General features: G+C 45.1%; 1 protein-coding gene across 2 annotated transcripts in view; it reads right to left on the reverse strand.

Annotated features, from left to right (window-relative positions):
* Nucleotides 1-16,160, reverse strand: part of LOC136944719 (plexin-A1-like) — a 162,544-nt gene that overhangs the window by 81,558 nt on the left and 64,826 nt on the right. For both annotated transcript variants that reach the window (XM_067238635.1, XM_067238705.1), the window contains one exon: nucleotides 284-421. In XM_067238635.1, the coding sequence (XP_067094736.1) occupies nucleotides 284-421 (138 nt within the window). The remainder of the gene's footprint in view (nucleotides 1-283; nucleotides 422-16,160) is intronic.

A 16,160-nucleotide genomic window follows, 5' to 3' on the forward strand; every position in this document is an offset into this window, starting at 1 on the left:
GTAATTGGAGATGTGTGGGGGTATCTGTTAATGAGGCATCATTGACATCTCCTGGAGCTTTTACACGGGCATGCTGGATTGGGGGGGGGGGGGGGGGGGGGGGTGAAGGTATAAAGGTGTGTGTGTGTGTGCACACCATCGTGTCAGGGAAATTGCAGGAGGGGTTCATTTATGCTATGCTATGCTGCAAGAGTGGGTGTCATGACTGGGAGTACACATGTTCTAATGGTGAGTAGTATGTGTGTGTGTTGGTGTGTCTGTGTGTACACTCGAGCCATCTTACCTGCTTTTCCGTGAGCGTGTAGATGTGCTGCTGGTCAGGGCTAAAAAGCATGTCTCGGAGGATGGGGCTGCCGTCACTGACCGACACGTTCTCGTACAGCAGGGCGGGCCGATTGGGACTCACCGAATTCACCAGGATCTGTAGGAAAAACGGGCAAGAAGAGGACCATTTGAGAACAGTGGTCACACGCTACACTTGTAGAACCGTGTCTTCACCGAGCCTCATCAGATATCTCTGTGATGCGACTGGATAATCAGCTCACATAAAGGAAGATGTGGTGTATATACGATATGCAAATTTCAAGTCATGTAATAGTTCGGAGCCCAAACCAATTTTTGAGGCAAATGAAAAGACGTGTAGGCCGATATTAAGTTGCAGTTGTGGAGTTCTTATATTTTTCATTATTTTCCCAAACACAGTGTTTAGAATGTCACCCTAATTGACAGAAAGATGAGTCACACAGACATATTTGACACAGCCAAAGACTAACAGACAGACATACAAAAATTTACACTCACACAACCACCTCACAGAAGGATCCTCAGCAAAACAATCTCATTAACAGGGAGACAGGCGCTGGCAAATCATAGGTGCATTATAAAGCAACACAGATCAGAGAAACAAACATTATTATCCAGATAATGGAAGTATAAACAAAAGATACATATCATTCGGTATCGTGTAGCATCTCATCTTCCACAAAAATGATTACACAGACTACACCCCCCCCACACACACACACACACACACACACACACAAAACCTACGTGGACAAATGGAGACGGCAAATAATAGATGAATGCTAACGCACATACACAACAAAACACACACACCAGGAGAGAATGAAGACAGAGTGCCGAGAGGAGGTGCAGGGAAATTGTTTGTTTCTCTCGATCGGCTCAAAGCGTGATGGGGGAGAAGGGGTCATCTCTCTCTTTCTTTCTCCCTCCCTCACTAACATTTCTGGGGGGCTGCATCATCTATCTCTTCCCTGTGCTCAGTCCCATAACTTCGGTGCTGCTAATAGCCATTCTCGCACTGATTGTCTTTTTGATTGGTTAAGATACCGGGGACTGAAAGACAGATGAAGGCCGGGACAGATAGAAGAGCGGACAGACATCGCAACCTGTATTTATCACGTCTCTCAGTCACTGGCCTCAGTCTGTGCATCTTATTCAGAAGACATCATCTGGTCCCAGATGAGATAAGAGATTCTAGTCTGGGATTGTCTAACTTTAAAGGCAGAAATCTCTGTCTGTCTGTGTCTGGTGTCTTGCTCCGAAGGAGCAAGTCCGAAGGACGTGCAGTGCCACATGTGAAGTTGTTTTGACGAGCGGTTCACATTTGCAATAAATAAACATAAATACACTGTATACAGCATTCAATGCCATGCTGCACTAAGAGATGGAGCAATGGATCTCGCAAGAGGCCAGCGGGCACTGCACTAGTGTGTCACCAACGGGCATTGCATTGTATGAGCCCAATGAAGAAACAAGTGCCCAGCTCAACTTTAGAAATCATTGTGGTACAATAAAAGAATGCTGTCAAACATCCCAGCATAAAATACTTTTCAGCTTCATAAATTGGAACCGTGGAACTGTTTGGAACCGTAAATGGTTCTTTTCTAATCAAACTAAACAACATGTTTTTCAGAGTGTTCATCCATTGTTAAGGGTTCTCAGTCGGTGTAGCCAGTAGATCAAAAAAAGTCTATATGGATTTTTGTGATTGATCTTAACTCATAGCTAAATCCCTGCTTCATTTGAAAAATAGTAAACTCACATTCCAGAAGACTAAAGAAAAACGCCAGAGAAACTCAATTTCCCAGCTGGCAACTCTCTCCAGAATGAGGCACTGAGCCATGACTGCTACAGTACCTGAGCCATCTCTGCCAGAACTTTAGACTGCACATGACTTAAACACAGAGGCTGGAAATGAATTTTTCTCTAACTGTCAGTCTTGGAAAGATTCTGTCCTTCCTTCTGCCCTTGGTGGCTAGTTTGACATCATACAGTAGCATAATATGAGAGGCAGCATCTTATGATCTAAGCAACATTAGGCTAACTCAATCAACTGGCGCTACTTTCCCTGAGCAGACAGAGGTGGAATCGAATTAGCATGTGTTAGTAAAGAGGGAGAGAAACACAATGGGGGGGGGGGCAAAGAAGTCCAATATCCGCCTTGACTGTCACCATCTTTGTGAGGAGCGTCTGGTTGACGGTGAACTTAAATGTCGGAGGGTTTTCTGGAGCAACATCCGTTTGCACTTTATGTAAATTATCCTTTCACCAAGGCTTTCCTCAACTGATGCTGGCCTAATGTGTTATAATTCAGTCGAAGTGCATTCAAAAAGAATATTCTGTAGACAAGAGACAAAGGAAAAGCAGGAGAGAGTAGAAAAAGAGTGAAGGCAGCCATGAGAGTAAGAGTAGAGGGAGGACAAAGAGTCATAGAAAAGAACCAATTTTCTCAACAAAAACAAAGAAATGAAAACAATGTCCACCAATAACACCTTTCACAAACTCCCCCTGTGCAAAAGCCTAGTTTGTTAAAATGTAATATTTTAGTTGCCTGTAGTGGCTTGTAGCTAGTATCCGGCTTCCATCTCAGCCCTGTGGCTTCTTTATCTACCGCCGGTAGCTGGTTTTCTGAGCAAGTCTGCTCAGAAAACACAGCCCCACAGGATTGTGTAACTGATAGCAAGCTGGGTGGGGTAGGATTAGGTATGGGGAAGATAACAAGCTACTGGCACACAATCTGAATGACAGCTGCCATATAAGGGTGGGAGACATAGTGGCTGCGTCTCAAACACGGTTATGATATAAAGATAGACAGGAAGGACAGATTTGGATATTGTGATGTTGTTATAGGAGTCAGGTGGCTGAGAGGTTAGGGAATCGGGCTAGTAATCTGAAGGTTGCCAGTTCGATTCCCGGCCGTGCCAAATGACGTTGTGTCCTTGGGCGAGGCACTTCACCCTACTTGCCTCAGGGTAATGTCCCTGTACTTACTGTAAGTCGCTCGGGATAAGAGCGTCTGCTAAATGACTAAATGTAAATGTTTCCTTGTCTGCTGTACAAACAGGGACCTGAGAATTGGTCTAGTTCTGTAAGATAAAGCAAAACCTCCCCTGAAAATTATTATTTTATTATTTTGGAAAGTTATCCAAAAGCAGACACCATTATCCAAAGCGACATACGGTATAATGCATATAGTAAGTACAGTAGAAAACACAGGCCATCAGTACACAGTTCTGACAGTATGTATGGAGACTGAGCATACTGCATCAAATGTCCATTAAATTGTGGATTCTTCATTCAAGCCATTGACATGGAAGAGCACTATATCCTTAAAACAAATGGTTCTCATTCAAACACACACTTCTAGTGTGGAGTGTGACACTTGGCTTGCTCATTATATATGCCTGGAATGGCTAGGATTAGGTCTGTGTGACAGCAAGGGAATTATCTCGAAGTTCTTTGATGTTTCAGTGGGGTTTAGAAATAGTGGTAGTGCGTGTGAGAAACATTGTAGGTGTGACAGGTAAGGATTGTGTCGTACAGGCAAACATTTCTCCACAATTAAATGCAGGCAGTACTAGACATAGCAAATGCATTGGGGCACACACACATGCACACACAAGTCGGCATAGACATGCATATGCACACAGACAGACTGTAACTCCTCAAATCCCCTCTACTCTATTCAGACTAGACCTTTCTGGACCACTTGACATAACTAGGTCTGCCCATGCATAATGGCAGCATGCAGATTTCAGCCTTTGATGTGGAGAGGATCCTCTTTGTGTGTCTGTGTGTGTGTATTTGAGTGTGTGTCTCTCCATGTGTGTGTATCCATGTTTGTCTATGTGGGCTCATAGGCTTCATCTGGGGTCCCCAGGTGCAACAAAGATTTGGCACAAACCTGCTTGAGAACAATGCAGTGAAGGAGGAGGGTGGGAAAAGAGAGAGGGGTCGGGGGGGGGGGGGGGGGTGGCCCCTGAGTCTCCTCCCGGAGAGCGAGACATTTGGACTTACAACTGAAGTATATAGACAATCTATTTGAGGATCCCTGCCACAGAAAGAAAAGTGGTTGATGCAAATTCTTCCTAGTGATTACAACGTGAGTTACTGTCACACACTTTGTTACTGAGCCCTCATTTCATCCCATCATGCCATGTTCCGTGAGTTTTGATTTGGGCAGAAAGACAGACAGAGAGTGAGGGAGTGAGGGAGGTGGGTGGGTGGGTGGTAGAGAGAGAATGAAAGACCACGAGAGCGGAAAAGAAAGAGTGGGAGAGACAGAGAAAGAGCACCGAAGAGCAAGAGAGTGGTTGAATTCCTCCCAACCCTGTGTACTTAAGCACAACCAGGACTCAGAAGATGCATCAGTCACTTAAATAGCTTGTGATTGCTGCTGCCATGAAAGCTCCCATTTAAAAGATGGGACCCTTCTGCTGCTGTGTTCGATGATTCAATAGAACACACAAATGTGTGTGTGTGTGCGCAACTCAAGTGAAAGGTGACAGAGAAAGTCTGAGTGAGTTTATTTGTCTTTGTCTACCAGTGTACACATACATTCGTATGTTTGTGTGTGTGTGTTCATTGCTTTCCTCTTGACCTTTAAAGACTGCACTCAAACTAAGATCAGAGTAAATGTTCGGTTTCTTACAGGTTTTCTGAAAGGCAGCAGCACTTAAACATCAGAGAGCATTTAGAAAGAAGCACTATGATGAACACGAACACACACACAAACATACACGCATACAGCTAAAGTATGGTCAACTTCAAATGGTGTCAGCCCTTGTAGAATCTCACAATTATGATTAGTCCATTTGTTCACTTGCACATTGACCTTGCTGAGAAGAATCCCTGGTTTGAAACGACAAGAGCACATCTTTCCATCCATTTCTCTCCCTCCATCTCCATCTTTTCCAGCAGATGCAGCATAACGCCCGACTGACCTTACTGTTCCCTATCTGTGCACATCCAATGCACACACAAAGGATTACACACACACACACGTCGTGTATGTGCACTATGGAAAGGACACACACTCACTTCACTCCAGGTAGCTCAGACAGACACTGTGTAGAGAACTGCTTTCCCACCAAGACACCTCAGACACAAACAACTTTACCAACAACAAGTGCACTATACAGTACATACACACACACACACAGACAACACCAGACACAGACACAGACAGGTCTTCACTGACATCCGTCTGCTCTGTTGGTCTGGAACATTTGCACATCCACTGCAAAAACGGGGGGTCTGGCCAGAGTTATTTTGGGTCTGTGAAGCGACTAAATCACAACCTTTTTCTCTCTCGGCTACGCTCTGATGCTGGATTGGGGGGTTTCCCCCCGTTTTGATTGGAGTTAACACAGAGGACGCTGTGAAGCTGCCGTCATATACACTGTCAGGCATACTGCAGTACGGCATGTCATGCACACATGGATAAGACAGTCCAATAAAGCTGAATCAGGGCTAGGAGAAATAGGTGAATCTAGTGGCATATGCAAATGCAAGACAGGGTAGTTTTTGACATCTTAGAGGACATGTTTTTGTCCATAATTTGTGGGAGGATAGGCGTGAATGTGTGTACATCTTAAAATGGTGATTAATGTTTCAGGTACTAGAACAGGGACAAAAGGGACAGAGAGGCAGAGAGTGAGAGAGGAAGTGAAAGAGGGAAAGACAGGTTAATGATGGGTTTATAGTTGTGCTGTACATCAAGGAGTGGCATACTTATCTACATCCAACACCGGGCTGGAGAGGCTGTTTGTCAACATGTATACACTCTCACACAGACAGACACACACAGAGCATTTATCAACACAAACTCAGTCACACAAAGACGAAACCCCAAATCCTCAACCTCACAGATGCACAAGCTCCTGTCACCTTGCCTTTTTGCTCACTATGTTTGTGTGTAGAGTCTTCATTGTTATTAAAGTTCACGTTTTTTGTGTCTGAGGAGCTGAGTGAAAAGGAAGGAAATTATTATCGGTGGTGACAGGGAGAGATGGTGGTCTCTCACTTACTGCCTGAAGAATCTTTATTCTATTCTACGACCCTAACCTTTATCTGCTCTCTCCCCTGGCTGGAAAGGTCGACTCTGGTGTGCAGGGAGTCCCTGTAGTACGGAAGGGAAGGGGGGGGTGGGGGGTGGGGGGGAGCTAAAAACTCAGGCTTGGTGAGGAGAGCAAAAAGAGCACAGCAAGGTGATGAGAGGAGAAAAAGGAAATACACAGAAAGAGCGAATGAGAAAGAGAGGAGGGAGAGGAGGGAAAGGACAGGGCAGGAGAGAGGAGAAAAAGAAGAGGGGAGGGAGAGAACAATACAGGGCAGGGGAGAGAACAAAACAAAACAGGACAGAAGAGAAGAGAAGAGGAAAGGAAAACTGGACTCTATCAAAACAGATATTTTTACCATTCACAGAGCAGGGAAAGGTGTGGTGTGCATGCGTAATTGAGTACAGATTTTACACACACCCTCAAGAGTTTCTTTCTTCTCCACACTGCCAAGCTGCCTGTGACAGCTGACACACAGTAATATGTAGCCAGCTGTCTTCACTGGGTATGCCCACAATCTGCAAAACCCTCACACTCACAAAAACCCAAAGTCAGCCTGTTGAACATGTCACAAGTTGCTAAATAGCAGTCCCACAAATCTGCACCTGTAGTGTGCACATAAATAGCTGCCATATTTGTGCAATTGCTGTAAATGCCATTTCTAAGTCATATTGGCAGTCTACTTCCAGCACATATAGTACACCCCTGATCCCTAAGTCATTGGCGCCAAGCATTTGAAGTAGCAGAGGATGTATGAGGGAGATAGAGGGAAAAGGATAGAAGAGACAGAAGGAGGGAGGGATGAGATGAATGATTTATTCCTGAATCTTCATGCATAGCCATCAAAATTGTCTGGGATTGTGTGCATTCAAGGTGGATTGAGGCTAGCACATGTAATAGACGTGTCCAAAATGTTCTAGAATGTTCAATAGCAGTTATGGGCTAGATTTGAGACTGCCATCGAAGGCATAGAGCTGCAGCAGGTGCACGCAGACACACACACATACCTTTCTTCTGTCACCACCAGCCCCCCTGGTGGCCCAACTCTAATGGCTCCACCGCAAATGAAAACTATCCATCAACGTTACGGCTTTTAATCTGCATGTATCCCCCCCTTAAACACCTCTTCATGCCTCCCCTCATCCTTTCTGTCTCTTTCTTTCTCTCTCTTTCTTTTCCCTTCCTTCCCAGCACCCTTCCTGCATCACTTCAAATTAAATGCTTGGCGCCGATGACGGTAAGTGTGTGTGGCGGGTCGCTCGACGCTGGCATTTCATCTTCCAATGATTGCTAAATTGCGCTAACTCAATCATCTACATGCAGATACAGGCCTGGCGCGTAATACACACACACACACTGGAGAAAAAGAAAACTGGCAAGATATGATTCTGAATATTTTTAGAAGCGGACATTCCAGCGCAATATAATGTGAAGCCTAGTATTTGATAGGCATCCTAGTTACTTGCTATTTTAATGAGTACATATCATTGAAAATGTATTTCTTGGTACATACAAATCTTCAATAGAATAATGTAATTGTAACTAAATGTTACAGTAGTGGTTCAAATGAAAATGAGCCGATACACAAACTAAACATCTAGCATACACTGTTTAAAACATGTTTCTGGTAAACAAACAAATTCTCCATCTGTGCCTTTGCTTGCTAAGTTAGCATCTAGCCCATAAAGCAACCAGATGGCATGCAATTTTATGTGCTAAGTTAACATCTAAACAATGTAGCCAGGTAATGACATAATGTGCCTGTTGCTTTTTCTGCTAAACTATTGTAGCATTAAACCCATAGCAGCCGCTAGGGTCAATGCTAACAACTCACAAGCAAACTTATTGTTTTCAATCAAAATGAGCAAAACACAGATTTTTGGCTGAGCACAGTGCTAATCTTGATCCGCCATTACCTAAATATATTACCCATTCAAAACAAGGACTCTAAATGTGAACGTGAAGCAGCTATGGATCTAATCTAGATCAAGTAATTACAGGGAGAGGGGGGTGAGAGGAGGGAGGGAGAAGTGGGGTGAGCAGGGGTATTTTGTCATCCTCTGGGAAAGGCAGAGCGATTATATGGCCACTGGTGACTCTAATAGCCATTTTGAGAAACAGAGACGAGAGAGACATACGTTATAAGTGAATACAGTACATTTACATTTACATTTAGTCATTTAGCAGACGCTCTTATCCAGAGCGACTTACAGTAATTACAGGGACACTCCCCCGAGGCAAGTAGGGTGAAGTGCCTTGCCCAAGGACACAACGTCAGTTGGCATGACCGGGAATCGAACTGGCAACCTTCGGATTACTAGTCCGATTCCCTCACCACTCAGCCACCTGACTCCCTCAGTAAAATGTGATTGTGTAAGAGAAAGAGTGGAACATGCAGGACTGGTCCTGGTCAAAACCCCCCCGCCCAGATTTCTAAACTATCACTGGCCTCCCTCCCTCCCTCCCCATCTTAGCCAATCATACGCCAAAAAAAAAATCCTGCGTCAGTGAGAAAAACAACCAGCCGAGGGAATGGGGGAGGAAGATAAAAAAAAAAAAAAGAAGGAACACATGTATATATGAGGAGGAGCAGCCAAACCAGCAAGAGAGGTCACTGGCTTATGTGCTGTGGTCTGTCACGACAGGCCCAAGAGGACACTGAGGCTAGACAAGCACATTTTCTTGAAGTAGGCACGAAATGGTCGCTGATCACCAAAAAACAATACAAGTCTGTAAAACGTATTTAAAAAAAGTATTATTTAAAGGATTGTAGACAGTGGGAAGCCTATAACTACAGAGGTGCTAAAAATATGAGTTGGCTGTTGCTAAAATGAAAATGGAGCACCCACAAAGCAAAGAGTCTAGAAAACAAACAATTCAGTCGTTAAACAATATGGAATGCAGAAGCTATTTATACAGGGGTTTATTAAGTGGTTTGAGAAAAGTAATAATGTGGTTTACCAGTGATTTGCCTCACAGCCCGCTTTGTGCAAGTGAGAGGTTGTGTGCGCATGTGTGTGTGTGTCTACCAAAATGTTGGGTAGTACCTACACACAATATATCTACTACTGTACATCTCCCTCTTATATAACACAAACACAGAGACACTCACATAAAGATGTAATCAATCAATCACTCAAGTCAGTGGCATCCATTTCATTTGGCCTGGAGAGAGAACTTGATAGCAACAGTATCTGAAAAGGTAGTCCCTCTGCCCATCCCTTTACCTCGGGGGGACAAATTCTTCCCTCGTTTCCTTTCTCTTCCTCTGTGCTCGCTTTCCTCTTATTATTTTGCATACCTTCTCTATGATTCTACTTTGGCTTGTTCTCCATTCTCTCTGACTAAATCTCTTTCTCTTTCTCTTTTTTATCACACCTTGTGAAGACTGATGGGAAGTGGGAGGAGTGGGAGAGTGAAAGAAGAGAAAAAGAGTTTGAGCAAGAGGAAAAAAAAGCAGTAGATATAGAAAGAGAAAGTGAGGAAGGGAGACAGTGAGTGTCAGTAGGGGTGGAGGTGAAAAGTGCAGTTTGTGTGTGTTTGTGTTTGTGTGTGTGTGTGTTTGTGTGTGTGTGAGAGAGAGTGTGTGAGAGTGTGTGCGTGCAAGTTATATTGGTTATGGCCAGGATCAGGTTGGCCCTGGGATTGGCACATTCCAGACTTGATCACAGGATATCAATCGTCATGGTAACCCCATGGGAAACGGAAGGATGGGACAGGCATTCCTCAGGGCTACAGCACATTGGGAATTAGACCCTGCCTTTTATAAAGGTTCTGAAAAGTCAAACACACAAATACACAATGATTGTCAGGTATGTGGGTGCCTTCCTGCTAGTGAATATTATGTCCAAGAGGGAGGGTAGGAGAAAGAGGGGAAGGGAGGGTAAATGTGTGTGTGTGTGTATGTGTATATGTTTGTGTGAGAGAGAGAGAGAGAGAGAGAGAGAGAGAGAGAGAGAGAGAGAGAGAGAGAGAGAGAGAGAGAGAGAGAGAGAGAGAGAGAGAGAGAGAGAGAGAGAGAGAGAGAGAGAGAGAGAGAGAGAGAGAAAGGGAAAGAGAGGGGGTAGGGGGAGAGAAAAAAAATAAACATTATTTCTAATTTGTAAGATGTGAGGCCAAAGCGAGGACGGATAAGTTTAGGATATTGTTCTATGAATCTGGAGGCTGTAGAAAAATTCTCAGAAAGTACTCAAAATATGTCCAAAGTTTGAATCATTCATAGGGACAGACACACAGAGAGGGAGAAAGAGAGATTTATTACCATGTATTTCATTAGTTCCAGTAACGAGGCCTTGGTTATGACAGCCACTACCTTTCTGAATGAGTATGACTATCAGTCTGTAAATCAGTCAGTCAGATGACTGTCACCCCAGCTAGATAATAGCTGTGGAGACAGGGCAAGTCAATCCTGCTGCATTTGTATATGTAAGTGTGTGTGTGTGTGTATGTGTGTGTGTGTGTGTGTGTGTGTGTGTGTGTGTGTGTGTGTGTGTGTGTGTGTGTGTAGCCCCTAGATTTAATGAGATCCTCAGGGAGAGGTGGTCATACAAGTGTCAGTGTCACAAGTGTGTGTGGATATATGCTTACATGTGTAGAGAGAAAGACCGAGGGATGTCTTGGTCAGAGCTTGCGCACAAGTTAGTTTACTTGCATCTATGGTTCCTATTGTGGAAATGTGTGTTCTGTAAACAGAATTTTCCATTAAGTGGCTCAATTAACCTTGACCACTTTGTCCAACTTTGCCAGACAGAGGGTAGTTAAAGGCTAATTGTTCTTAATAGCCTATGCGTGTCCCCAGTTTTAAGTGTGAAATTGGGACGTATGGCCACTTTACACTTCCAGCCAGACTCGCATCAACCCAGCTCTCCCCAGGTGAGCCCAACCCCCTTGCCCAGCCTTGGCAGCCCTTCCTTGGGAAACAGCTGGAGGAGAGTCCCTGGCTTGGTTCCGGGCCTAGTTCTGGTAATCCTATCCAGTACTGGCAGTGAAACACAACTGGGACGGCTGCCATTTCGAGGAATGGAGAGGGAGAGAATGATAGATGGAGAGTGTAAGCGAGCAAAAGAGAGAGCAGGAGTTACTTTCCTCTTCCCCCCAAAATCTTCAGTTTTTTTTCTGATGTCTGTCTCTATTTCTTCATTCACTCAGTCTCTCTCACCACCCACTCCATCTCTCCAGCTCCCCACGTGTCCTTTCCTCCCTACCCCTCTGTCAGACTCTCTCCATCTCACCATCTCGTCTCCTCCCCTTCCCCCCTCACTCAAACAGCCCTGGGGAAGACCCTGGGGCGGCTGCCCCACAAATAAAGTTACTGTTGCAGAGCACTGAGCCAAAGAACAGGACAGGAGAGGGAACAGGGGAAGATGTGGAGGGAAGCAGGGCTGAGGAAAGGTCCAGAGGAATAGGAGACACAGAGAAAGAAAAGGAAAATTGTATGCATGTAATGTGTTGCTGGAACACACCCAAATTTTCAGTGTTACAATATGTGCTGACTCACACCTCACACATTCAGACAAACCATGACTAACATTAGTCCACCAAACTCCTCTTTTCAAAACCTTCTCCCCCATACTGTGAACTACGAAATACTCCCAATACTGAACAATATTTGACATGAGGAACGCATATACTTTAGGTCAAAAGCTCATGTCAAACCATATAGGAGGATATCCATCTGTCCTTTCCTTTACCCAAGAGGGAAAAATATATTTCTCTATACCTTTTAATATTCTCTTAATCAACCAGGTTGAAGAGAAACAACAACCATACAAAGCACCATTTTGGTCTTTATCAAATTGGAAAAACAGATGATGAGTTTGAGGAATGAATTCTGGACGATTCAGACAGGAAGTGAGCATTGTCTTTCAGGCAGGAGAGGAGGGCAGAGTAGACAGAAGTTATTTCTAGACAGTTGGCATGCACCCATAAGGTGTTATTTATGAAGGCTCTCTCAGACCTCTGGTAATATTTAGACTGGTTATGTAAGGCGAGGGGAGGGCAAAGGTGCTTTTTCTCCTTTAATCTTGTTTGTTCGGATTTGTTGAGGTCATCGTTTTACAATGAACGGATAAGAATGCTGATGTACTAAGTTGGAATTTGTTTTTGTGCAGCTAATGCGAGCAAGGGCCGAGTGCATGGCTTTAAGCAGACATACACACACACACACACACTCTACAGGCATGCGAGGGCGAGCAGCTGGACTAGAAGGGACAAGGATACCAGGTGGGACGCACATGCCTCGCCTTTAGTTTGGCCTGTAGCCACGGCAACACCACAGGTTTTGACCACAGATTTAACCTAGAAAGGCTACCGGAGGAAGGGATGGGTACTAAGTTCCGGGCGGCATAGTTGCCATTGTTCAGCTGTCTAGGGGCTCACTGTCCCCCTTCCACTCCTTGTTTTCCCTCCCTCCCCCTCTCTCTTTTGCTCTCTCTCCCCCTGTCCTGATTGCATTGTTCTAGTAGTGTGCGCAGAGTGCTCCTCCTTTCCCCAGGCTCAAGATATAGCCTAGTCTAGAAAAGAAGGAACAAGAGAGAAGAGGGGGTGTGCGCACTGTGCGAGTGAGAAAGAGAGAGGTGACCAAGAAGAGGACACAAGTTCCATAAAGAAGAGTCAAGAAGCAAAAGGAAGACAGCGACAGAGAGAGGGAACAACGAGAATAAAAGAAGGCATTGTGGGAACGAGAGCTGTGAATGAGACAGAAGAGAGGGCAGGATTACAAAGGGGGGGTCGGCAGGCAGCCAATTATTTGAGCAGCGAGCATGTATTGACGCCCGAGTGTCTCCGTAGACCAACTATGTTTGAGAGGGCAACGTGCCGTCTAAAGAGAAAGCAGCCAGTCAGAGGTCAGTCCTCATACCACTCCTCTCCTGGCGTGGAGAGAGAGAAATGGAGGAGGGGATGATAGAAAGTGGGTGAGGGAGATAGTGGTGAGGCAAAGGGAGAGGGAGAGAGGAAAAGACGGAGAGGTGGGGGAGAGAGAGGAGCCTTAAAAGTCAAAGCTTTCTGTCCCACCTCCTCAGAGGCAAAAACTGAAGTGACAGCACTTGAAAGGGTTGAGGGGGACATGGTCAAGAGTATCCTCCATGTCGCCTTCTCTAGAGGCTGTATCAACACTACCATGACCCCCTGTAAGTTCTCATCACGGTTCTATGGGGATAACAGGAATGAGAGGGCCAGGCACCCAAACATCTTTTTAAATGTTGCGTGTGCCCGGTGTCCTCATCCATCGCCTGCCACTGTCCTCGTTGCATCTCGGACAGGACTTGGTCCGACACCCGTGTCACATCCCCTTAAATTTCTGCCACCCCCTTCCACCTCCTCCCTCGCATTCTGTCCTGAACCTTTACTCCCCCCCACACACACACACACATTTACACCACTGTGACCAGGGGAGGGAACCAGCCCCTCACTTCCCACAGAAAGTGAGGGGCTGCAACACAGGAAGGAGGTGCCAGCGATGCAGAACACTCAGGAAGTCCCATCTCCTAGATTAGCAGGAAGCTTTACAAGCATCCAGCCCGCCATCCTTCACCCTGTTGCTCCCTACAGACATGATAAAGGAATAAAGAAAACAAAGCCAGTTCATAGACTGTGCCCACACAATGAACTTGGTACAGAGGAAGAGATTTCAAAGAAAATTGTAATGGAAACAGTCTTACAGGAGAAAACGAAAGGTTATGGCTGAGAACTTTAAATGAGTCCCAGCCCTGAACTTTCCAGACTCGGTTGAAGCGGTTGACTAGGCTGTTTTTAAAGAGCTTGGGGACGGATAAGAGATGGTGTCATTAGAGGAACAAAAGGTGTTTTGTAACACCCGAATGCTTGCACACACACATATATATAAACAAAGAGAATTACAACCATTGATTAAGCTGTGATCCAGCCAAGATCCAGCTGTGCTGTGATTCTCAGCAGCCATCTTTGCAAATGAATGAGAGATGATTGACAATTCCCCCTTGGAATCGGATCATCCGATCATTATGCACAATGTCTAATTGATGGGGGGGGGGGGGGGGGGTTGTGGTTTGATAGTGAGTTGATTACATTATGTTTAGATTGAAGTGACTGTAGATTGGAAATTGAATTATTGTGTTTGGCTCATTGATTATGGCTGTGGCTTACAAGAGGAGGCAATGTATTCACACACTAGGCCGTCAAACAAAGACCCACACATGCAAAAACACAGTCACTAAAGCAAATGCATATGCACACACACGGCCCTAACCTTGCAACTATGCACACGGATAACCACATATGCAAGTTTACTCAAAATTGCACTTAACTCCTAGAATAGTCCAGAATAGTGCATCTCGAACTGTCAAACATGCATATGTGCCCTCACACTCATACACACCAAACTATTCTCACACATTTTCCAATGTTTCTCTTGCATCAAAGTGTCAAAACAATGTATCACATCTACTACAGCTTCTCCCTTTAAAACTAGACCCTCTCAGCTACATCTGCAGAGCAAAGGACTGTTTTTGTACGTGTGTGTATTTCTACGTTTGTCTCAGGTCAGAAACGAATGCATTGGTCACAAACCTTTCTGTTGTTGTGGAGGTGACTGTAAGGCTGGACCCAGGTTACAGGTGCTTTTGGCACCTGGCGCGTGTAACACTGGCTAGCTGTATGGGGTTTTCAGACTGATAGTTTGAGAAGAGCTCGATGGCTCTCTTTTAGCAGTGTGGAGGAGACAATGCTATCTGTAACGATGCTATCTGTAAAGAGTCTGTACATCTTGAGGGGAAAAAAAGTTTTATGACATTTTTCGATGAAAAAAATAATCTGAAGTTGTTGGTGTGTGCGCGCACATTATCACACCCTATCAAAATGCCAATGAAAATCCATTAACCCTATGGGCTGCCATGTCAGTCCATCCAACAGTCAGACATTTAGCCCTCCCCAGGAACAGGCCCAGGCGCGTCAACCCCCCTCTCCATCCCCTTCCTTCCCAACGGCGGCCTTGAAGACCCGTGTGCCTAGGTGACAGCCACTTGAATTCTCACATGGAAAGAAATATCCAGAAAAGAGGAGAGAGAGTGGCCTAAGCTTCACCCATATCCCTTCCCACCACCCCCGTAACCTAATCGTCTATTTTCCCTGGCAAATTAACGCCTTCGCTTGCTGGAGCCCCTCTCCTTAGCCCTAATTGGGAGGGCCCGACGAGAAGCTGCCCTCAATTTCAACATGCAGTCTCCCTACCTGCCCTCTATCATTTTCTTCTAGAGGAACACGGATGTATCCGATGGCGTTCTCGGAAATCGCTTGTGTACGCATACACACACACACACACACACACACACGCACGCACGCACGCACAGACAGAGGAATGCAAGAACACACACATGCAGGGACGCCTACACACATCCACACACGCGTCTGAGAGTGGCTCCAGTGGGAAAAGGCACTTTCCGGAACGTTTTACCCAATTTGCATTGCTCCAAGCTCTATCGTTCTCTCAGAGGAGCGGGTGGAATGAGAGGAAAGGAAATGAAAAGTGAAAGGAGACGAGAGTTACGGGGTCCCTTACTTGAAATCGTGAAAGTAAAACATTGCATTTTGGTCAGGATGGGACAATTGTTAGCTAATGAATTCAAAGTAATGGAGACAGTATTCTCTATGATTTGAAGACACATCATCTGGACAAGGATACACAAAATTACTGCAAATGCAGACTGAGGAAAGGATGGACACACACACACACACACACAGACCACAGCCTAAGCCTCAGTCAACCGTTGGAAGTCAAACAGAGAAAGAAGGTAAGTGTAGCACACTGGTCTAAATTTACAC

Source organism: Osmerus mordax, chromosome 1, assembly GCF_038355195.1.
Source record: "Osmerus mordax isolate fOsmMor3 chromosome 1, fOsmMor3.pri, whole genome shotgun sequence".
Lineage (NCBI taxonomy): Eukaryota > Metazoa > Chordata > Actinopteri > Osmeriformes > Osmeridae > Osmerus > Osmerus mordax.